This window comes from Hippopotamus amphibius, chromosome 11 (assembly GCF_030028045.1).
Source record: "Hippopotamus amphibius kiboko isolate mHipAmp2 chromosome 11, mHipAmp2.hap2, whole genome shotgun sequence".
NCBI lineage: Eukaryota > Metazoa > Chordata > Mammalia > Artiodactyla > Hippopotamidae > Hippopotamus > Hippopotamus amphibius.
In genome coordinates, this window is record NC_080196.1 from 64,135,748 (window position 1) to 64,158,949 (window position 23,202).

General features: G+C 40.9%; 1 protein-coding gene and 1 non-coding gene across 4 annotated transcripts in view; both read right to left on the reverse strand.

Moving 5' to 3' along the window:
* The window catches only part of MAPRE2 (microtubule associated protein RP/EB family member 2), a 152,434-nt gene extending 147,840 nt beyond the window's left edge, over window positions 1-4,594 (reverse strand). Inside the window, exon 1 of one of the 3 annotated variants that reach the window (XM_057699705.1) lies at window positions 4,542-4,594. Coding sequence is in view for 1 of the 3 variants with exons in the window: in XM_057699703.1 (XP_057555686.1) it covers window positions 3,066-3,089 (24 nt within the window). In the remaining 2 variants the exon portion in view is untranslated. Of the gene's footprint in view, window positions 1-3,065; window positions 3,229-4,541 lie in introns of those variants that run through there. The other 2 variants (XM_057699703.1, XM_057699704.1) reach the window with 2 other exon arrangements.
* Window positions 4,595-5,891: 1,297 nt separating this feature from the next.
* On the reverse strand, window positions 5,892-5,964 carry TRNAW-CCA (transfer RNA tryptophan (anticodon CCA)). The gene has a single exon. It is a non-coding gene; the product is annotated as a tRNA-Trp (tRNA).
* Between the last annotated feature and the right edge of the window lie 17,238 nt (window positions 5,965-23,202).

The window sequence follows — 23,202 nt, forward strand, 5'->3', positions numbered from 1 at the left end:
AGTTGGGTTCGTTCTTTGTGGTCTCCAGTTAGGTGAATGCTGCTGAGAGCCTCCTGTGAATGGGATGTGCTGCCAGGAAGACAGTGAAGCATCAGTTGAAGGTCTAAGTAGTAAAGATGCTGTACAGGGCATTCAAGCTTTTGCTGGATGATGTGACTAACATTTAAGGGCCTTATACAAGTTAAACATTCTTACTTTGCTTGTCTGGATAAGAAGCCAATGATGGCTCCAATTGTTTGGGGTTGGCCTAGTCCAAAGGTTGATAATTTGAGAATAAATGAGAGCATGATGTTGGTGAAGAGTTTCTCCTACTTCAAGAAGGGAGGAGATAATTAGAACTGAGCTTGCCGACCCTAAACCTCCAGGCAAGGTCACATCAAAAGCTAGTCGAGAAACAGCAGGATGATAGAATAGACCCTGGAAAAGGAGTGAGGACTCCAGATTTCTCCCCACTTTGGGATATCATTTAATTTTTGGACCTGTGCTATTCGGCACCTGAGAATACCATGTACCCAACTGTGCTCAGGCTCTGATAGGTTAATAAGATCAACGGGCTGTAGAAATTTAAGGTAATAAGACTCGGTGGTTCTCATCTGTTCTCGAAAACTTCAAAGCTTCTACCGTTGAGGTGACACCCTTTCATTGTACCTCGCCCTCTTTGGCCTTCTTGTAAATATCACAGAGCTATTACCATCCTCTGATGAACAGTTTGTGATGAATCTGGATTAATCCCATTTTTCTAGACATTTCGGCCTTTCAGTATCTTACACCTCCCTAGAAAGGAGTTGAAATATCAGGAGTGCATTCTCAGTGACTTTTCTCAGCTACAGAGAAATGAGAATGGGTTCATTTATGTCATTTTGGCTTTTGGAAGTTCTTACTAGCGTTTATTTTTTCTGGTATCCAGCAAGGAATACATCCAAATTCCCATCTTTAAATATGCTGCCTATTTAAATGTATTTGTGCTAGTTTTAATGTACGTAGAAGACAATACAAGCTATCTAACTATTAATCTGCCATTTATCCTACTCTGAAATAACTCTCCTAGCTTAATTAGCTCCTTTTGGCATCCACAAGGTTAAATATGTGTTCTTTCCATAATAATGGGTAGAGAGTAAAATTTTCGTGAAGTGAATCTTGGATCCATGAGAGTGTAGTTAAGTATTATGACAATTATTAGTTATGGTCAGGATGCTTAATTGTTTTATGTAAAAATGTTTTATAAGTGAAAAAATGAGCTACCATTTTATGACTCTTAAGAACTGTAACAGAACTTTGGCCCTTACATATCCAGAATATCTGCCCTGGAAAAAAATAAAAATGAATGTACTCAGGATGCTTTGCTTATAAATATTCTCCCCACCTTCTGATAATATTCAGTACAAACACAAAAGGCCTGTACTCTGTGCTATAGGGGCTGTAGACATTAAAGGCCACTTCGAGATAATAGAATACGAAGCAGGGTACATAGGTGTTACGAGAGGTTCAAATAAAATTCAGTAGCTCACAATAGTGAATGCTTGCTGTGTGCTAGGAGTGGGTGTTCCCCCTTAAAGGAACTGAGAACGGGGAAGAGTGTTTAGGCAAGAGAGTTATGATGATATAAAGAATAATCAGGAAAAGAGAGGTATAAAATTTGAAGTTAATAGTAATAAAAATAAAAATGAGTATTTCATACACTGAGTATGTCTTTAAATAGGCTATCTAATTAGGATCATGCCTTGAGGATGATTTCTTGCCTTTAAGCAAGAAACCTTTGGTTAATAACATAAAATTCCTCATAAGATGTTAGATGTAACCATTTCTATTTAAATAGATCCTTTAATTTATCCCTGAATGTGTAATCAAACAGTTGACTTTGTTGTATTCAAAATTTATGTATTGCAAATTCATCCTGTTTCGCATAATTGAAAAAACCCAAACCACTTTCCAACAGTTTTTTTTTTTTATATGCCTCCCACCAAGGAAATTACAAGACATCTATCTGGTTGGCTTTGTGTTTCCTCTTCTAACAGAAGAGAGCCATATACGCAGCAGGTAGAATAGGGTGCTGGAAAAGGGAGCGGCTTGTACAAGCAGACAGATCCTGATCAGATATTCAAATGTGCTTTCAAAGGAGTGGAATCGTGCATGTCAATAAGCTACTCCATGTAATTACTTCCTATTCCTGGGATCCGCCTTGGAGTGCAGCCTGCTGACTCACCAGGCTGCTCCGAATCAGTTTCTGCTGGGTTTCCCCACCACCTGCTACACGTGAATCACCACTGGAATAAAGTTTCTACCGTATCCTTAACAACTGTGCAGAAACCAGGCACTGACACTGAACTTCGATTTTTCCACCAAGAACCAGACCCTAGGCTGAGAGACTGAAAAATGATGTGGCAGTTTCCACCGCCAGGCAAGCTGCCAGATGACAGTCCCCCCTACCCCACCCCACCCAGACATTCGTCAGCAGCACCCCAGTTTCAGCATGGCTTTCCCTACCCACCCAGGTAGTTAAACTGGCATCTTGTCTTGCAGCTTGCAGGGGCCGGCCACTGAACTCTGCCCTTGCCTCACTGGTTCTCAAATTTGGCTGCACAATGGAATCACCTGGAGATTCACACACACACACACACACACACACACACACACACACACACACACACACAGCAACAGCAGCAGCAGCAACAACAACCCCAAACCTGTCATCTCAAAAGTCTAATTTAAATGGGTTGGTATGAGATATAGACATCAGGATTTTTCAAAGCTCCGCAGGTAGCAAGATATAGGAACCTTTGCACTGAAGAAGCATCGCTCTTCCCATGCAGGTGAAACCTGCCGGCTAAGCTTACCTAACACCACTCGGTGGGCTCCCAGATCTCCTATCTTAGAGATCTGTTGACAGTCCCTAACCGGTATTTTAATTAATTTGGCAGCAAAGAACGCTAGCAAAGCACGGGTCTTTTCCAGAGGGGACGCTGGCTAGACAAGGACGCCTGCCACCACCCCACCCCCTTGCTAAAAACTTAGCTAAATTTAGCGCTTAAGCGAAGTATCTCAAACGTTGCTATTTTTTCGGTTACCTTTTGATCTCTGTTCTGTTTCATTCCACAGTGTCTTGCTCGGCAAAATTGGAAGGCTCGGGTCCTTCAGATTAGAAGCAGGTGCTGTTTCAAACCTCAGTCGAGACAGGACTGCACGCTTCACCTCGCTGGGACCGAACCACCACCTCGCAGTGCGGCCCCAGGGCAGATACTATGCTAATCAAGAAAGTTCTTCCTTCTCCTCGCAGGCGGGCGGGTGCAGGTTTGAACACTTAACCCTTGATTTTACGTGACTGCACTATAGTGCGTTTAGTGACTTCCTCTTGCCTAGCGGGTCTGGACCGCGTTCCATGTTTTTGGAAAAGGAGAGGAAGTGCGCAAGAGATGGAGAAAACCCGCAGGGAGGAGACAGCAGTGTTGGCTGGTGCCCGGGTGAAGGGGCAGCTAATGTTTGGAATATTAATTACTGCACGCGCTTCTGACCCAGAGAGGGCTAGCAGAAGGGGGCTGGGGGTTAAGACAAAGGCTCCTCCTGATCAAATGGCTGCAGCGCCCCTGCCTCGGAGGTTACAGCTCTGTCCTCTGCACTGGGCGGCCCTTGACACGGGACTGGCAAAGTGACTCAAGGGGGTGACCAAGTCCACTGGCCCTTTCGGGGTCTGAAAGGCTGCATGACCGAGCGCTCCCGGTAGAGGGGAGGGTCTTTCCGTGCCCACCCCTCCTGCCCGTCCTTTGTGGGGTTTCTGGTCATCGCCCAGACCGTCGAAGGGTGGACTGAAAAATTTCTTAAGCAAATAGAGTGGGGAGTCGCTGAGCAGCCCCCGCCCTGCGCACAGGGTACTCTTTGAAGAAAACCACTGGAGATCAGAATAACAACCCGCTCTCTTTCCCACCCATCCGGCTCCCGCGTCCCGGGCGCCGAGAGCACGAGCGGGAGCCGGAGTCGGAATGGAGAGGAAGCCCTGGGGGGCGGCAGCTGGGCCGGGGGTCCAAGGTTTGGTCCCCAGCCGGCTGTTTCCCGCGCGCTGCACTTCCTGGTCTGCCCCGAAGCGCGCAGCCCCTGCCGGCGCGCCCCGTTCTCAGTCTCTGCGCCCCAATTCTGTCGCCTTGAGGTCCGCGCGCTGCGGACGCGCACTCGCAAGACCCCCTCCTCCAACGCCAACAGTCCCTGTCCTGGCCAGCCCGGCCCTCAGCCCCCGAACCGGTCCACTTTGCCTCTGCCAGCGTGGCAGCCCTGATTCCCTCCCCTTTCCCGGGGTGCACGGCGTTGGGGCCCCGAAGGAGGGATGCGGCCCGCGGGAGCGCGGCGTGTGCCGGGGGTCACGGCGCCGACCGCTGCACAACTTCTTGCGGGGCTCGAAGACCCCAGGTCCCACCGGCTGCGCGACGGGCGGACTGCAGCCCCCCGGCGGCGGGAGGAGGCGCGATCAGCCCGGGCCTGGGGAGGGACTGCGCCATGACTGGGGGGTGTCGGGGTGCGCCAGGGCGGTACCGCTTTAAATGCACTTGACTCACCTGCTCCGGCGCCGTCGCCTCCTTCCTCTGCTGACAGCTGGGGGCTTTGTTTTCTCCACCCACCCGGCTGGCCGCGCTCCGCCCCCACCGCCGCACGTGACTCGCCGTCTGCCACCGCCACCGCTCAGCCGGGCCACCAGTGCGAGCCCGGCCAGAGCCACCCCTTCCCGGTGGTGCGGGGTGCGGGTGGGGACCGGCGCCGCCGAGAGGCCTGGGCAGGTCCGAGGCGACCCGCCGGCGGGTCAGGCCCTAATGCCGGTTAGGGCCCTAGGAAGCCAGGGTGAGTTGGTAACAAGGACTAAAGTGGCAGCGGTGAGAGGGGCCGAATTGTTGGGCCCCACGCGAGCGGGAGGAGGCCGGCGCGGCTCAGAAAGGGGACTTAAGAGGCAACGCCACACCCTGAATGCAGTACCTGTAACTGGGGGCCTGCACACCAACCGGCTCGCATCTGCATTTTACGCCAAGTGTTTGTATTCATACCTGAGGAACAAGGGATACTGCGGAGCAAACTAGTTTGTCCTGAACATGATGAATTATACTAGGCAATTCTAAGCTGAACAATATGATAAACAGTGTAATAAATAATAGTAAGTTCTCCCTGAAGTTTCAAATCTGCTTGTTGGTGCCAGTTGATATTTGGATTCTATTTGGAAGATGGAATCCAGGCTGGAGATGCTAACTCCAGATTATTGATGTGGGCACCTGTCCATCTGGAAGAGCACCGAGTTTTAATAAATGAATTGAGAAAATGTTCTGGCTTCAAGACCCAGCTCCTTATCTGCTGCTTTTGGAAATGGTCCTGACCGTTGCGGATCTCCAGTGTTTGAAACTGCAAGAACCTGTTGTCTGAGTCCTTCCTTTTGTCCTTGGAGAAGACACACATACCTTTGTTCCCCCCAAACTGCAACTCAGGGGAAAGATTGCCCCCATCTCCCCAGCATCCATTAAAGTGAAGTTTACATAGTGGAGTGACTTTGTTCTGTGCTTCCCAAATTTTAATGTGTAGAGGGATCGCCTGGGGGCCTTGTTAAAACCAAATTCTGATTGAGTGGGTCTGAGGTTGGACCTGAGATTCTGTATTTTTGCAAACTCTTAGGTAGCATCAGTGTTGCCGGTTTGAGGACCACACTTTGAGTAGCAAGGTTCAGAGCACTCTTTTGGCATTGGCCAGCCTATTTTGAGTCATGACTGCAGCACTTAATAGCTTTGTGACTTTAGGCAAGTTTCTTTTCTTTTTTAAAATATTTATTTATTTATTTATTTGGCTGCACCGGGTCTTAGTTGCAGCATGTGGGATCTTTTCAGTTGAGGCATGCAAATTCTTAGTTGCGACATGCATGCTGGAACTAGTTCCCTGACCAGGGATGGAACCTGGGCCCCCTGCTTTGGAAGCATGGAGTCTTAGCCACTGGACCACCAGGGAAGTCCCTAGGCAAGTTTCTTAACATTTAAGCCTCCACAGCTGTAAAATAGGGATGATCCAACTCAATCTTGAAGATTAAGTGGGAAAACCCATGTAAAGCACCCAGTGTCGTGCCTGGCACACAAACCTAGGGTTTAACAAATGTTAGCAGATTAGCTCTTGAGGTCATCCTTGCAGGAACAGAGTTGACAAAGTCCAACACACCAGCAGGGGGAGCAGTGTGTGAAATGGGCTCAGGGGATGAGGCAGCCTGCAGGAGGGTAAGTACTCTAGGCCCAGAGCACCTAGCACAGGCCAAACATGTAGAATGTTTGTTAAATAAATGAATGACTATGATGTGTAGCAAATCATACATGTTTAAAAGTTCTTCTGTTTCTTCGGAAAAACTTTAAATCTTGATAAATTAGCTCTGGAACATTGAATTAAAAAATCATTTTGCTTTTTATTACAGATACTGTCCAGTTGCCTGTCGGGTGGGTAATCTATTTTAATCTCCGAGCGAGTAAATGGGTTGTTGCAGAGTAGTACATTTTTTATCCTCATTAAAAACCTTGAAATTTAAATGGAAATGAATTTATTAATGAAGATATGGTATTCTTAGCTCGTGAGATGAATGGGTATTGTCATCTCGGTTCTCATATTTCGCTTCCTTTCTTCTCCTCTCTCTGCCACCCCCTCCCAATATCATTGTTTCCTAAGACTCATTTCTTGGCTTTTTATTTTGATCACTTTTTGCCATTTCCCTTGGAAATTTTACTCCTATCTCATGTTCAATTTTCAAGTGCGTGGAGAAGACTTCTGAATCTATACCCACCTCCTTGACCCATTTCCAAGCTCCATTTCTGCACTACCAATTACTTGCTAGGCATTTCCACTGAATTTCCCTAGCTTAGAAGTTTCAGTGTGTTCTAAATTAAACTCCCCTCTCCTCTCATAAAATGGATACCTCCTCGGTGATAAATCAAGATGATTATTTGCATTGGAAAGCCCTCAGTGCTAATTCAGGGGCCTGGCAGGGGTGATTCACACTGTATGATTATTCCAGCTACCGTTTTGCTGCTGCTGCCCAGATATTTCTGTAAGACTTTCCTTCAACAATGACTGGGGCCAACTCTTGTGTAGATGCAACTCACTGGTATAACAGCCACATATGCCGCTGTGGGCTGCTGCATAAATGGCGATCAGGGTGAACTGAGCGGCTGAGAGACTGCATCCGTCACGGTAGGCTCGATTATGCTGCTGTGACAAACACCACCAAAATGTCAGTGGCTTCTTACGACAAAAATTAATTTCGTGCTCTATGTAAATTCTCCAGGGCAGCTCTCAGGGCAGCTCATCCTTTAGCCTTCATTATTCCTTTGATCTCTCCAAGAGCACCACGGCAAGGGAAGAGAACATGGAAAACTGCCCAACCTTAAGTGCTTTCACCCAGTCAAAGGAAGGGGCATGGTCATTACCTAACTTTAAGGGGGTATGTGCTCAGAAGGAACGGGAAAGTAGAAATCTCGGGGAGCATGAGTAATGCCTACCGTAGGGATCCATCCTACGTGGGAGTGTGAGGGAGAAAATTAAACTGAACACAGTCTAGTTATAGTAGAGGGTGAGCACAGATTACTGGTTTGAGGAAGTTGCATGTGGAGCCTTTGTTGGAACATCATCATTGCTGTTATGATACAATATTATTATGTAGAGAGATACTTGCTTTTTAAGAACTTTTATTGAGATGTAATTGACATACAAGAAACTGCATATATTTAAAGTATACAATTTGATATATTTTTTCTTATTAGTAATGTATATATGGCAATCCCAATCTCCCAATTCATTCCCCCCTAACACCCCCCCTTTCCCCACTTGGTGTCCATATGTTTGTTCTCTACATCTGTGTCTCTATTTCTGCCTTGCAAACCGGTTGATCTATACCATTTTTCTATATTCTGCATATATGCGTTAATATATGATATTTATTTTTCTCTTTCTGACTTACTTCACTCTGTATGACAGTCTCTAGCTCCATCCATGTCTCTAAAAATGTCCCAATTTCATTCCTTAAAAGTGAGAAATTTTGTCTCTCTGTCACCTTATGATTTAGTCAAGGTCAGTCTTTCTAGGCATTGATCATCCAAACTCTTCTGTCACACAAGAGCAGGGAAATAGCTTGCATCTTAATTATACACTGGGGAACACACCAACCATTAAATAAGTAAGGCTACGTCAACACAAGCAAATTTGCCATTTTTGATGACTTTGATGGTCATTCTCTACTTGAGGAATGAATGTGTATCTCAAGAAGAAAATATTTTAGTAGCTTCAAATTGTCCCATTGACTGAATTATGCCCTTGACAAAGAATATTCTTGTCTTCAAGGGAATGTTGAAATGTAGTGCTGAGTGTAAAAATCAGCCCATAAGCAAAGGAGAGAAATGACTCATCAATGTGAAAAAAATAAAATCATGGTTTTCAATAAGCTTTCGGGCTTCTTTCTCTAAAGAACAGAGATTCTGTCAACTAAACTTGCCTCCTACATCTCCCAACACTTCATGTGCTTAAAAAAGATACAGCATTGATGAATGCTGTAAGCTCTAAAATGCTATACAGATATAGAATATTATAATACATTGTTGGGCATTAAAATAGTGCCTTTGATCACAAATTTTACATTGTCTCTGTCCACATGCATCAATGATACCCCTTTTAAAACATTTACCTCTCACAAAACAGTTCCCAAATAAATATTTTTATATAACACTGCTATCTTCCCAAGGCTGTATTCTGAAAGCTTCAATCTCCCATTCCCACAAATATCTAACATGGCAGATTAGAAAGGAGAGACAGAGTTTATCAATTAATATTTTAAATTGTTTGCTCAAATCCTTTTCATTTTCTCTGATTTATTTTTAACTCTGAGTCCTTGCTAAGCTGTAATACTGCTTTAAGTATAAATCATAACCTCAAGAGATACGCTGCAGTGAACCACTTATAAATGTATCAGTAATACCACATAAGACGGAGATGGACGTGATCATTACCAAGATATGACAGCATTTATCAAGATGAGCAGTAAAGGTGGCACAAGATGACAGCTTCACAGGGATCACTGCCTTGTGATGACTCTAGTGTCTAGTTACAGATGTTGGAATAAAAATCAATGCCACCTTGAAAGCATTGTGTGAGCTCTTATGAGTAAATATTTGTGAGTTAGCTACAAAGTATCATTATTTCATAGATGAAGTTAAGAGAACTTAAATGACTGATCCAAGTCCTAATTACTAGCTATGTCTGTTAGCAAAAACTGCTGCCTCCATAAGATGATATAGAATGGCCTAGCATATATATAAAAAGCATATAATAATATGCTTATTATATACTATATCTTGGTGTATACATCACAAGCTATGTTTAATGCACATCAAAAGGAACAAAATGTTACCTTGGCTCATACAAAGCCATTGTGGGTTAGAAGTGTCTGCTTATACTACATTGAAAAAAACTCATATACAAAGAAATAAGCTGGACACATTTCTATATGCTACTTAGAACACATTAGAACAGATGTAGAACAACTGTAGAAGAATCAACTATTTTTATTACAGCACATTTTGACAGCAGCAGATATAATTAATTAATTACTTAATTTGTTGTTTAGTAATTATCTCTTAAAGGATGAAGCCTGAGGCCAAGAAATGAAATCTGTTTAAGTTTTCTATGGCAGTTCCACGGAGCTTCTTCGGACTAGTGGGATCATCACCATCGCACCTTGGGATCCCTGGAGAGATAATGCAGCCAATTATTTATTTATTTAGGTTGCATTGGGTCTTGGTTGCTGTGCGCGAGCTTTCTCTAGCGGCAAGCAGGGGCTACTCTTTGTTGCAGTACGCAGGCTTCTCATTGCAGTGATTTCTCTTGTTGCAGAGCATGGGCTCTAGGCTTGTGGGCTTCAGTAGTTGTGGCATTCAGGCTCAGTAGTTGTGGCACAGAGGCTTAGTTGCTCCAAGGCATGTAGGATCTTCCTGGACCAGGGATCAAACCCATGTCCCCTGCATTGGCAGGAAGATTCTTAACCACTGCACCACTGGGGAAGTCCCTGCAGCCAATTTTTGTTGATTTGAAAGCTAGTTTTAATTTATTGAAGACTACCTTGCCAGTTGCATTTTCTTTTCCATTCTCCCATATCCTGTCCATGAGTTAGTCAATCAGCGTGAGAATAATAAGTAATTTATTCCTTGTGTCTTCTCAGAATCTTCCTTCTATGGTCTTTGATTCTTCAAAAGAGGTTTGCTCTTCTTTGGCTTTTCTAATTTTAAAATTGCTTAAATCTTGCTGTTGAAATTTATCCAGCAAACAGTTTTGTGATGCCTCTTACTGGGCAGTCACTGAGTTAGGTGCCTGTGGTTACCCAAATGGTCTCTGGTCTCAAGGGACTTCCGGGCTAGGGAAACATGGAGCGTGCATAATGTGGCTTGAGGGGTATTAAAGGTATGAATAAAGTGCTAAGAGAACACTGGACAGGGAGGAAGAACATCAGAGAAAGGCTCACATTTGGGTTGAGTGTTGAAGGATGAAGAAGAGAGTACTAGGTGAGGATGCTTTGGGGTGAGGCAGAGTGTGTGGGCAGAGTATTCCAGAGATGGAATGTGAAAGCAAAGATCTGATCAGAGATTGACCAGAGACATGATCAGAGAATGAGAAGTTCCACGTGGCTGAAGGATAGGGTGTGTGGAAGGGTGACATCGGTGCGGTAGACTAGGAAGGGCCTGGGGTGCCCAGCTGAGATGTCTGGATGTAATATACTGGCCAGTGGTCTTCAAAGTGGGGTGAGAAGACACTAGGGTTGTGTGAGCTGATACACTGGAGTGTGGGAAGGAAATGTGAAAACTGAAAATATGAGAAAGGACTTAGTAACATATGGATTGACACTGGTGCCCTTGCATGTGTCAGACAGAGGGACTTCTCAGGTGCAAAGAATACTGAGGAAAGGGTTGGCATCCACAACATTGAAGGGGTATCCGTATCCTTCCTAATTCTGAAAGCAACTGCAACTGATTAGCATTTTATGTGTGCTTGGTTAAGTGGATCTATGTATATCACCCAGCTTGACTAATCTAAGCCTCACGGAATGGATAAATGACTTAAAAATATGGAAGATAACATGAGTAATGGAAGCAATAGTGAATTTTCACAAAAGTCCTTGCAAAATTGGTGGATGATTATGAAAAATGAGTATCATAATCTCAGAAGCTCATCCAATAATATACTTCCTCCGTTTGTATATGGGGCTCTTTGTAAAATGTATTCTGCATCTCCTACAGTCATCAAAGTGAACATTGAAATAAACTGCACTTAGAACCAGATTTTAAGTTACTTTATCACAAGGCAATAAAACTTTATAGAAATTATGAAGCATATTCAACCACATTACTCTCACTAAATAACATTTTAGCAATAGCAAAATATTTTATCTACCATTAATAAGTAGAATATAAAATAATGTATATTTCATCTTTATCTTGCCCTTTAAATTTCAATTTTTATGTTGCGTTTTCTTATGTGTACAATATATTAATGTAGTAGTTGTATATCTATATTGTTTACAAATGAATATGTATATGTGAGATAAGAAATGTTTTACTTACAGGAATGGGCAGGCAGAAGAGAGCCAATAAAGGTTTTAGAGCAAAGGTACCTACGATCAGGTTTGTTTTTAGGAAGATGACTTAGGCAACAGCATGGAATGGAGAATGAGAGACCAGTGTTCAGAAGATCAGCCAGAAGGCTAGTATTGTGATCGAGAGGAAAACTGATGATCAAGAAGAAAAATGATGATGTTGATGGCGAGATCAACGAAGCATGTGGTCTTCAGTAAAAGTGTGTGTGTGTGTGTGTGTGTGTGTGTGTGAGAGAGAGAGAGAGAGAGAGAGTGCCAGGTTTGTAGCTTGCTAGTCTGAGTCTGAGTGGATAGTGGAACTGTTACTTGAGATGATGAAATGGGATATTGAACAAGATACAGAGTTCAGTTTAGGATGTGTTAAGTCAGAGGTGCCCACGGGATTCCCTGGAGATGACTAGTGGGTGTTTTAAATATAATTCCGAAACTCACGAAAGTTTATACAGGTTTTAAAGTTCTTTTCTCAATCTGTAGGTCTTTCTACAACTGCTGGTCTTAAAATTATTCCTTCATGTAGAGACAAAGTAACACAACAGTTTAACATCCATAATTATTTATAATGAAATGAAAATGATTAAGGATCAACATACCATTGCATAAGGGTAAGACATAATCATTAAACAGACAATCTTAGAACTTTAATTTGACATTTAGGCTAGTTCTGCATTCCACTTAATCTCTTTAAAAGTATATTGTCCAAAAAATTCCACAGAGTGGCCCAGCTCTGGAGACATTCTGTTTACACCTGAGCCATGAGCGTCACTCTGCAACATGCACCGCCACTGCCGCCTGAGCCTCCACGACCCAGGCAGGGCACCACTGCTCACTCACTCCCAAGGAAAGTAGCCACTATTGTATCCTCTCCCTCCCCACACACCGGCGCTTATAGATGAACAATAAAGGAAGATTTGCTGGTTGCAGAGTAGTACAAAAAGCCCAAGGTGGATAGAAGGACACTTACAGCTGAGACCCCAAGGAAACAGAAATATTATTATTAATTCTATTGATCTGGTCCATTCTGGGGTCAGTTCTAGTTTGTTTGCTTTTTTTTTTTTAAATTATGATCTTAGTCCTAAGGGATCTACTTTTTCATCACATATTTTTTCTTCTATTTTTATTTTTAGCCTTTTTATATATTTCTATTTCTAGCTAAGATTTTTCTAGTGCTGAAATTATCTCTCCTACCTTCTTTTCAGCTCTTTTATACATTTCTATTTTTTCTTTTTCTTTTCATATTTCCACTCACACTATGCTCTTCTGTTGCCATCTTCTACCCTTTTTTAGTTTATTTTATCTTAATATAATTATAATCAATATTATCAGTCTGCTCTGTTTCCTTGCTTTATTCTCCAGATGACACACTGCTTTGGTTTTTATTATTAGGTTTTGTCTTTATCTTAGTTCTAAGTATAATTGTCTGATTTTGTTTTGGGAATCTTCAGTCTGTTTGGTGGTACTCTTGCTCTTTATTATATTTGATCCTAGCTTTCAAAAGCTCCCTGGATTTGTGTTTGTGTGGGGTTTTTGTTTGTTTGTTTGTTTTTTGTTTTGGTTTTGAATTTCTGTTAGTTTTCTCTTTGATTGTCTGATTGCATACTGTGGTTCTTTTGTCAGGTCTTTCTAGTGTCTTATGTTCTATTGGATTCAGTATTTGTGTGTCTTCTACATGTATGTTTCCTTGATTTAGTATTTGTTTGGCTCAACACTCTGTCATTAGTCTGGGGCTTGGACAGTCCTTTTTAAACCCCTTTATTACCAGGACAAGCAACCTCTGAAGTCTGGACTACTTCATCAGAAGTCAAGTAGGAGGCTCTGGGGAAGGAGCACTGAATCCAGGTTGGTAGACTACTAGGGAGTCAGACACAGGGAAGATTAACTGCAGAGAACTCTCATGGAGCCCTGTATCAGAGTCTAAAACCCGGCTTCATCCGACTGTCTGCAACTGCCAGTGCTGGACACCTCACACCAAACTACAAACAAGACAGGGACACAAACCCACACATCAGCACACAGACTACCTAAAGCCATATTAACCTCACAGATACCCTAAAACACACCACCTGATATGGCCCTGCTCATCAGAGAGAACAGAGACAGAGCTACACACCAGAGAGCAGGCACCAGTCCCCCCCGCCCCCCACCGCCCCAGGAAGCCTACTCAAGACACTAGACAAGCCCCACGACAGGGGGCAGACAGCAGAAACAAGAGGAATTACTACTAGGCAACACAGGGAAAGGAGACAGCAAATCCTAGAAATTAGACAAAATGAGAAAACAAAGAAATACCATGCAGGCAAAGGAGAAGGAAAAAATCCTAAAGGACCAAATAAATGAAGAGGAAATAGGAAAATTGCCTGAAAAAGAATTCAGAGTAATGATAGTAAAGATGATCCAAAATCTCAACAACAAAATAGAGAAAATACAAGAAACAGTTAATAAGGACTTAAAGAACTAAAGAGCATACAAACAGTAATGGACAACAAAATAATTGAAATTGAAAATACTCTAGATGGTATAAACAGCAGAATAACTGAGGCCGAAGAACAAATAAGTGAGTTGGAAGATAGAATGGGGGAAATAACTGCCACAGAGCAGGAAAAAGAAAAAAGAATGAAAAGAATGGAAGACAGACTCAGAAACCTTGGGGACGACATTAAGCACACCAACATTCAAATCATAGGTGTCCCAGAGGAAGAAGAAAAAAAGAAAGGTTCTGAGAAAATATTTGAAGAGGTTATAGTGGAAAACTTCACCAACATGGGAAAGGAATTAATCAAGTCCAAGAAGCACAGAGAGTCCCATACAGAATAAACCCAAGGAGAAATACACCAAGGCACATATTAATCAAACTAATGAAAATTAAATACAAAGAAAAAATATTAAAAGCAGCAAGAGAAAAGCAACAAATAACATATAAGGGAAAACCCATAAGGATAACAGCTGATCTCTCTGCAGAAGCTCTGCAGGCCAGAAGGGAATGGCAGGATATACTCAAAGTCCTGAAAGAGAGAAACCTACAGCCAAGAATACTCTACGCAGCAAGAATCTCATTCAGATTTGAGGGAGAAATCAAAAGCTTTACAGACAAGCAAAGGTTAAGAGAATTCAGTACCACCAAACCAGCATTACAACAATTGCTAAAGGAACTTCTCTAAGTAGGAAACACAAGAGAAGGAAAAGACCTAGACAAACAAACCCAAAACAATTAAGAAAATGATAACAGGAACATACATGTCAATAATCACCTTAAATGTAAATGGATTAAGTGCTCCAACGAGAAGACACACACAGACTGACTGAATAGATACAAAAACAAGACCCCTACATATGCTGTCTGAAAGAGACCCACTTCAGACCTAGGGACACATACAGACTGAAAGTAAAGGGATGGAAAAAGATATTCCATGCAAATGGAAGTCAAAAGAAAGCTGGAGTAGCATACTCATATCAGGCACATTAGACTTGAAAGTAAAGACTATTAAAAGAGACAAGGAAGGACACTACATAATGATCAAGGGATCCATCCAAGAAGAACATATAACAATTGTAAATATCTATGCACCCAACATAGGAGCACTTCAATACATAAGGCAAATGCTAACAGCCATAAAAGGGGACATCGACAGTAACACAATAATAGTAGGAGAGTTGAACACCCCACTTACATCAATGGACAGATCATCCAAACAGAAAATAAAGAAGGACACACTGGCTTTAAATGACACATTAGACAATCTCTACTTAATTGATATTTATAGGACATTCCATCCAAAAACTACAGAATACACACTCTTCTCAAGTGCACACGGAACATTTTCCAGGATAGATCACATCTTGGGTCACAAATCAAGCCTCGGTAAATTCAAGAAAATTGAAATCATATCAAGCATCTTCTCTGACCACAATGCCATGAGACTAGATATCAATTACATGAAAAAAAACTAAAAAATACAAACACATGGAGGTTAACAATACACTATTAAACAACCAAGAAATCACTGCAGAAATCAAAGAGGAAATCAAAAAATATCTAGAAACATATGACAATGAAAACACAACAACCCAAAACCTATGGGACGCAGCAAAAGCACTTCTAAGAGGGAAGTTTATAGCAATACAGTCGTATCTCAAGAAACAAGAAAAATATCGAATAAACAACCTAACCTTACACCTAAAACAATTAGAGAAAGAAGAACAAAAAAGCCCCAAAGTAAGCAGAAGGAAATAAATCATAAAGATCAGAGCAGAAATAAATGAAAAAGAAAGGAAGGAAACAATAGCAAAGATCAATAAAACGAAAAGCTGGTTCTTTGAGAAGATAAACAAAATTGATAAACCATTAGCCAGACTCATCAGGAAAAAAGGGGAGAAGACAGAAATCAACAGAATTAGAAATGAAAAAGGAGAAGTAACAATGGACACCACAGAAATACAAAAGATTATGAGACACTACTACAAGCAACATATGCCAATAAATTGGATAACCTGGAAGAAATGGATAAATTCTTAGAAAACTACAATTCTTCCAAGACTGAACCAGGAAGAAATAGAAACCATGAACAGACCAATCACAAGCACAGAAATTGAGACAGTGATTAAAAATCTCCCAACAAACAAAAGCCCAGGGCCAGATGGATTCACAGGCAAATTCTATCAAACATGTGGAGAAGAGCTAACACCTATCCTTCTCAAACTCTTCCAAAATATAGCAGAAGGAGGAACACTCCCAAACTCATTCTACAAGGCTACCATCACCATAATACCAAAACCAGGCAAAGATGTCACAAAAAAAGAAAATTACAGACCAATATCCCTGATGAATATAGATGCAAAAATCCTCAACAAAATACTAGCTAACAGAATCCAACAGCACGTTAAAAAGATCATACACCACGATCAGGTGGGGTTTATCCCTGGAATGCAAGGTTTCTTCAATATACGCAAATCAATCAATGTGATACATCATATCAACAAGTTGAAGGATAAAAACCATGTAATAATCTCAATAGATGCAGAAAAAGCTTTTGACAAAATTCAACATCCATTTATGATAAAAACTCTCCAGAAAATGGGCATAGAAGGAACTTACCTCAACATAATAAAAGCCATATATGAGAAACCAAAAGCCAACATCATTCTAAATGGTGAAGAACTGAAAGCATTCCCTCTAAGAACAGGAACAAGACAAGGGTGCTCTCACCATTTTTATGAACACACTCTCGCCATTATTATTGAACACAGTTTTGGAAGTTTTAGCCACAGCAATCAGAGAAGAAAATGAAATAAAAGGAATACAAATTATAAAAGAAGTAAAATTGTCACTCTTTGCAGATGACATATTATACATAAAAAACCCTAAAGACTCTACCAGAAAAATGCTAGCACTAATCAATGAATTTAGTAAAGTAGCAGAATACAAAATTAATGTGCAAAAATCTTGTATTCCTATACACTAATGACGAAAAAGCAGAAAGAGAAATTAAGGAAACTCTCACATTTACCATTGTGACAAAAAGAATAAAATACCTAGGAATAAACCTGCCTAAGGAGGAAAAGACCTGCATGCAGAAAACTATAAGACACTGATGAAAGAAATCAAAGATGATACAAACAGATGGAGAGACATACCATGTTCTTGGATTGAAAGAATCAACATTGTGAAAATGACTGTACAACCCAAAGCAATTTACAGATTCAACACAATCCCTATCAAATTACCAATGGCATGTTTTACAGAACTAGAACAAGAAATCATGATTTGTATGGAAACGCAAAGACCCTGAATAGCCAAAGCAATCTCGAGAAGGAAAGATGGAGTTGGTGGAATTAGGCTTCCTGACTTCAAACTATACTATAAGGCTAAAGTGATCAAGACAGTATGGTACTGGCACAAAAATTGAAAGGAAGATCAATGGAACAGAATAGAGAACCCAGAGGTAAACCCAAGCACATATGGGCACCTTATCTTTGACAAAGGAGGCACGAATATACAATGGAGAAAAGACAGCCTCTTCAATAAGTGGTGCTGGGAAAATTGGACAGCAACATGTAAAAGAATGAAATTAGAACACTTCCTAACACCATACACAAAAATAAACTCCAAATGGATTAAAGACCTACATGGAAGGCCAGACACTATAAAACTCCTAGAGGAAAACATAGGCAGAACACTCTATGACATTCATCAAAGCAAGATCCTTTTTGACCCACCTCCTAGAATCATGGAAATAAAATCAAGAATAAACAAAAGGGACCTAATGAAACTTAACAGCTTTTGCACAGCGAAAGAAACCATAAACAAGACAAGAAGACAACCCTCAGAATGGCAGAAAATACTTGCCAACAAAGCAACAAAGGATTAATCTCCAAAATATACAAGCAGCTCATGAAGCTTAATACCAAAAAAGCAAATAACCCAATCCACAAATGGGCAGAAGACCTAAATAGACATTTCTCCAAAGAAGACATGCAGATGGCCAACAAATACATGAAAAGATGCTCAACATCACTAATCATTACAGAAATGCAAGTCAAAGCCACAATAGGTATCACCTCACACTGGTCAGAATGGCCATCATCAAAAAATCTAGAAACAATAAATGCTGGAGAGGGTGTGGAGAAAAGGGAACTCTCCTGCACTTTTGGTGGAAATGTAAGTTGGTACAGCCACTATGGAAAACAGTTTGGAGGTTCCTTAAAAAACTAAAAATAGAGCTACCACATGATTCAGTAATTCCACTACTGGGCATATACCCATAGAAAACCAGAATCCAAAAAGAAACATGTACCATAACGTTCATTGCAGCACTATTCACAATAGCCAGGACATGGAAGCAACCTAAATGCCCATCAACAGATGAATGGATAAAGAAGATGTGGCACATATATACACTGGAATATGACTCAGCCATAAAAAGAAATGAAATTGAGCTAGCTATATGTAATGAGGTGGACAGACTTAGAGACTGTCATACAGAGCGAAGTAAGCCAGAAAGAGAAAAACAAATACCGTATGCTAAATCATATATATGGAATCTAAAAAAATGGTACTGATGAACCCAGTGACAGGGCAAGGATAAGGATGCAGATGCAGAGAATGGACTGGAGGACATGGGGTTGGGGGGGCGGGGGGGGCGAAGAGGAAGCTGGAATGAAGTGAGAAAGTAGCATAGACATATATACACTACCAACTGTAAAATAGATAGCTAGCGGGAAGTTGCTGTATAACAAAGGGAGACCAACTCGATGATGGGTGATGCCTTAGAGGGCCAGGACAGGGAGGGTGGGAGGGAGGGGATGCGGGGATATATGTATAAATATAGCTGATTCACTTTGGTGTACCTGAGAAGCTGGTACAAGAGTGTAAAGCAATTATATTCCAATAAAGAGCTTAAAAAAATAATCTTTTAAAAATCAAGAAAAGAAAACCAAACAAAAAACAAAAAAAGTTTTGTTCTTTACTGAATTTCCATGTTTACTCTTTTTACTATTTTGTTATTTCTTAAGTGTCATTGAGGATATAGTTTATTGTAAGGTAGTCACTCTCTCTTATGCTCATTTTTATTTTAGTGGGGAAGGTGAACTCTGTGTCTTCTACTTCGCTGTCTTGATCTCCCCTTAGTCCGTACCACATTTTGTCTTTCCACACCTAAAACCCTGTTGTTCATGTCAGCCAGTTCTTTTCTTTTATTTTACTGGAGAAATTGTGAATGTTTTCTGATTCTGCTGTACATATTTCCCTTCTTCAGAAATCTTGAATATGGTGAAATTCTGGCATGCTGTCCTCCATTCTCTCCATGTTGTTTATCTACCAACCTGTCAAAGCAAGTTCTTGCTAAGGTACAAGGATGCCTTTCACACAATACTGTTTCCCCCAGTTCCTTATCTTACCCTTACTAACAATCTGTGGATGATTTACCCATGTAATTGTCAAATTTCATAGAATTCTATTTTTAACCTCATACATCAGATTTTGTAATTAAATAATGCAATATAAGCATATATTTAAAATTTGAAATTTCTTATATCGTGGTTTTGTGCCATTTTTATTACTTAACATCTCAAGCACTTATGCACTGTGTTCTTCATTAAATTAGAATTTACTTTAAATCAGGGACATGTCTCTCTCCACTAGAATATAAGCCACACGAGGGGAAGAAGTTTTGACTGTTTTGTTTACTGTTCTATGTCCAGTGTGTGGAACTGTGTCTAGGACATGATAAATGATAAATAAATATTTTTGAATGATTGACTGAATATATAAATAAAGGAACAGAATAGACATAAATGTGTTGATTTGAATTATTTCTCTTCCTTTAGTTTTCGACTTTTACTGAGATATAAATGACATACAATAAACTGCATATATTAAAGTGTACAATTTGATATTTTTTTCTTATTAGTAATGTATATATGGCAATCCCAATCTCCCAATTCATCCCCCCCACCGGCCGTTTTCCCTCCTTGGTGTCCATATGTTTGTTCTCTACATCTGTGTCTATATTTCTGCCTTGCAAACTGGTTGATTTGTACCATTTTTCTAGACTCTGCATATATGCGTTAATATACGATATTTGTTTTTCTCTTTCTGACTCACTTCACTCTGTATGACAGTCTCTAGGTCCATCCATATCTCTACAAATGTCCCAATTTTGTTCCTTTTTATGGCTAATATTTCATATATACTACCTTTCTTTAAAAATACTAAATCTTCTTTATCATATTGTATTATTTATCTGTAATTTAGCCACTCTATTTTTTTAAAAACTCCATTTAATATAAGTTTATTGTGAGGTAGTTACTTTCATACGTACAACAATTTTAATCTTTCAGCATTGAGGAGAAAGAGTTTTTTTCAATCTTCTTTCAGCTTACAGATATACTGAAGACCTCAAATACATTTTATGTGAATTTCCCAGCAATTTAAGGTAGGAGGGTAAAGTGTAGTCTTAAAAACAAAACCCAGCGTTGAAAAGCAATAGTTATCTCTAGAATATGACAAATAAGTAAATAAATAAAAAAGAAATTCATAAAATATATTAAAATAATAGAACAGGAGACCTAGAAATCAGTTTCTTGAAATTCTCTAATCATATGGTGTATTTCTTTTTCTTTTTAAGCTCTTTATTGGAATATAATTGCTTTACACTGTTGTGCCAGTTTTTGCTGTACAACAAAGTGAATCAGCTGTATTTATACATATTTTCCCACATCCCCTGCCTCCTGCGACTCCCTCCCACCCTCCCTATCCCAGCCCTCTAGTCATCACCCATCATCGAGTTGATCTTCCTATGTTATGCAGCAACTTCCTACTAGCTATCTATTTTACATTTGGTAGTGTATATATGTGACTGCTACTCTCTCACTTCGTCCCAGCTTCCCCTTCGCCCCCACCCCGTGTTATGAAGTCTGTTCTCTACGTCTGCATCTTTATTCTTGCCCTGTCACTGGGTTCATGCGTACGTATGCTATATTTCAAGGCCTTGCTAAAACTGCACTTAACCACAGCCACAAATTAATTGCCGTCATTACTCTCACCCTTTCACAAAGTGGTTTTTTTCCCTCCATCTGAAGTCTGAGAAGAGTAATTGGACAAAAATGCCACTTAACTGTTCCAGAGAAATCCAGCTGCTGGGAGCTCTATGTTGGCTCTGGGGACTCAGATCAGGCCCTCTGTCAATGAGAGTAATGGATGGAGAGTGAAATCCGCAGCGGTGGGGATGTCAGGCCTGGAAACTCCCCAGTCAGTTGTGCTTCAGAGAAATGCTGGCGTGGTCTGCCTGGGCAGCCGTGTGTTTCTTTGTTCTCCAAGCACGTCCATTCTGTTCACCACTCATGAGTGCACCTTCAGTTTCCTCTCATAATTAGGAGTGTGAATGAGTAAATACAGGATACAGAATATGTTTCTACTGAGATTCCATACAGGCCTATTCATAACTCCTCTCCCTGCTTTTATTTTCTTTGTTGTTGTTTTTTCATTCTTATGAGGATCTTGCAAGAGTAAACAAATTTTATGAATAAGTCACAAACATTACTATGTTACTTTGAAATAAGTGCGTGCCCTTAACCATAAGGATGATATAGGAGCAGGGACCAAGGGTCCACATCACTGCCCCGAAGACCTTCGTGGTGGGTGCAGGTCTGATATTTTTTGATGCAGGTCAGAATCACTCTGGCTAAAGGCTGAATTGGCAACATACTCTTTATTCATAACAAGCTCTAGCCGGCCCTAAGTGCATCACTTTTCTTGACATACAAAAAATTGTACGTATTTAACTTATACAATTTGATGCGTCAGGAGATACGTGTATACCTGCCAAGTGCAACACTTTTGCTCCTGACCTCTGGAGGCCTCCTATTCTAGAGGTGGCTCCCAGCTGGCTTTGCACATCAGGAGAGAGGGCTGTGTATTTAAGGAATAAAATGAAATCATCCAAAAGTCCAGAAACAAACAGTTAAATGGATTATAGCTTAGTTATGTGATGGATTATTTGGTGACTGCTAAACAAAAATCACGTTAAAATATTTAAGGGCATGGAAAAACTATCACCTTAGCAAATAAAGGGACAAAAACAAGATTCGAAAGTTCTGAATCTTGTATATCCAGGATGATGTCACTTTAGTAAAATGTTTCCATATGTTTCTATGCATAGAAAAGTAAATAAATAAAGTTGGAGAAAATATTTTAAAATGGTATTCCTGGGGTGGGGTGGGGGAAGAGAGAGAGAGAGCAGACTCAAGCAAGCAAGAAACATTAAGAAATTGGCTCCCACAGCTGGAGGATGACTGAAATCTACAGGGCAAGCCAGGAGGCTGGAGGCGCAGGTAGGTGTCAATGTCACATTCTGGAGGAGAAGTCCTTATTTTTTGGAAAAGCTCAGTCATTGCTGAGGCCCACCCACATTAGGGAGAATAATCTACTTTAATCACATCCTAAAAATACCCTCACAGCAACATCTAGACTAATGTTTGGCCAAGCAACTGGGCACCAGAGCCTAGCCAAGTTGACACATAAAATTAACCGTCACAGCTTTCAAGCAATTCCCTCTCCCCTGTTTGTTTGTTTTTGTCTTATTTGTTTACTTATTTGTTTATTTATTTTTCTAGCAATAGGCAGATTTTCTGGTTGGTTACTACTCCGTTCCACATGCAATTCGTGTACTTTTCATGTACTTTTGCATTTTCCTAGCAACAATTACAGCTCAGGTGAGGTGAGATGACGGAGATGATTTTAGCAGTACTGGTTAATTTCAGAGTTCTTGCTTGGGGTGGAGGATAGAAGGTCTAGCTCAGTGTGGAGTGGGATGCAGATGGGACACCTGGAACCCATACCATGAAAGAAGCTTGTCCCAGGAAGGCTGACACCATGGAAGGCAGATAGAGGGGTGGAAAGAAACTGGTCCTGAGATAACCTTCAGGCCTGAATTAAACCAACACCAACCTCTGTCCTTCCTCTGGATTTTCAGTTCTGCAAACTCTTATTTAATCTAGCTTTTCTGTTACTTGCAACCATGTTTCTGCTAATATATAGGTTTTTGCAATTTTTCAACAAATATGGATTCCTTTTATAATAA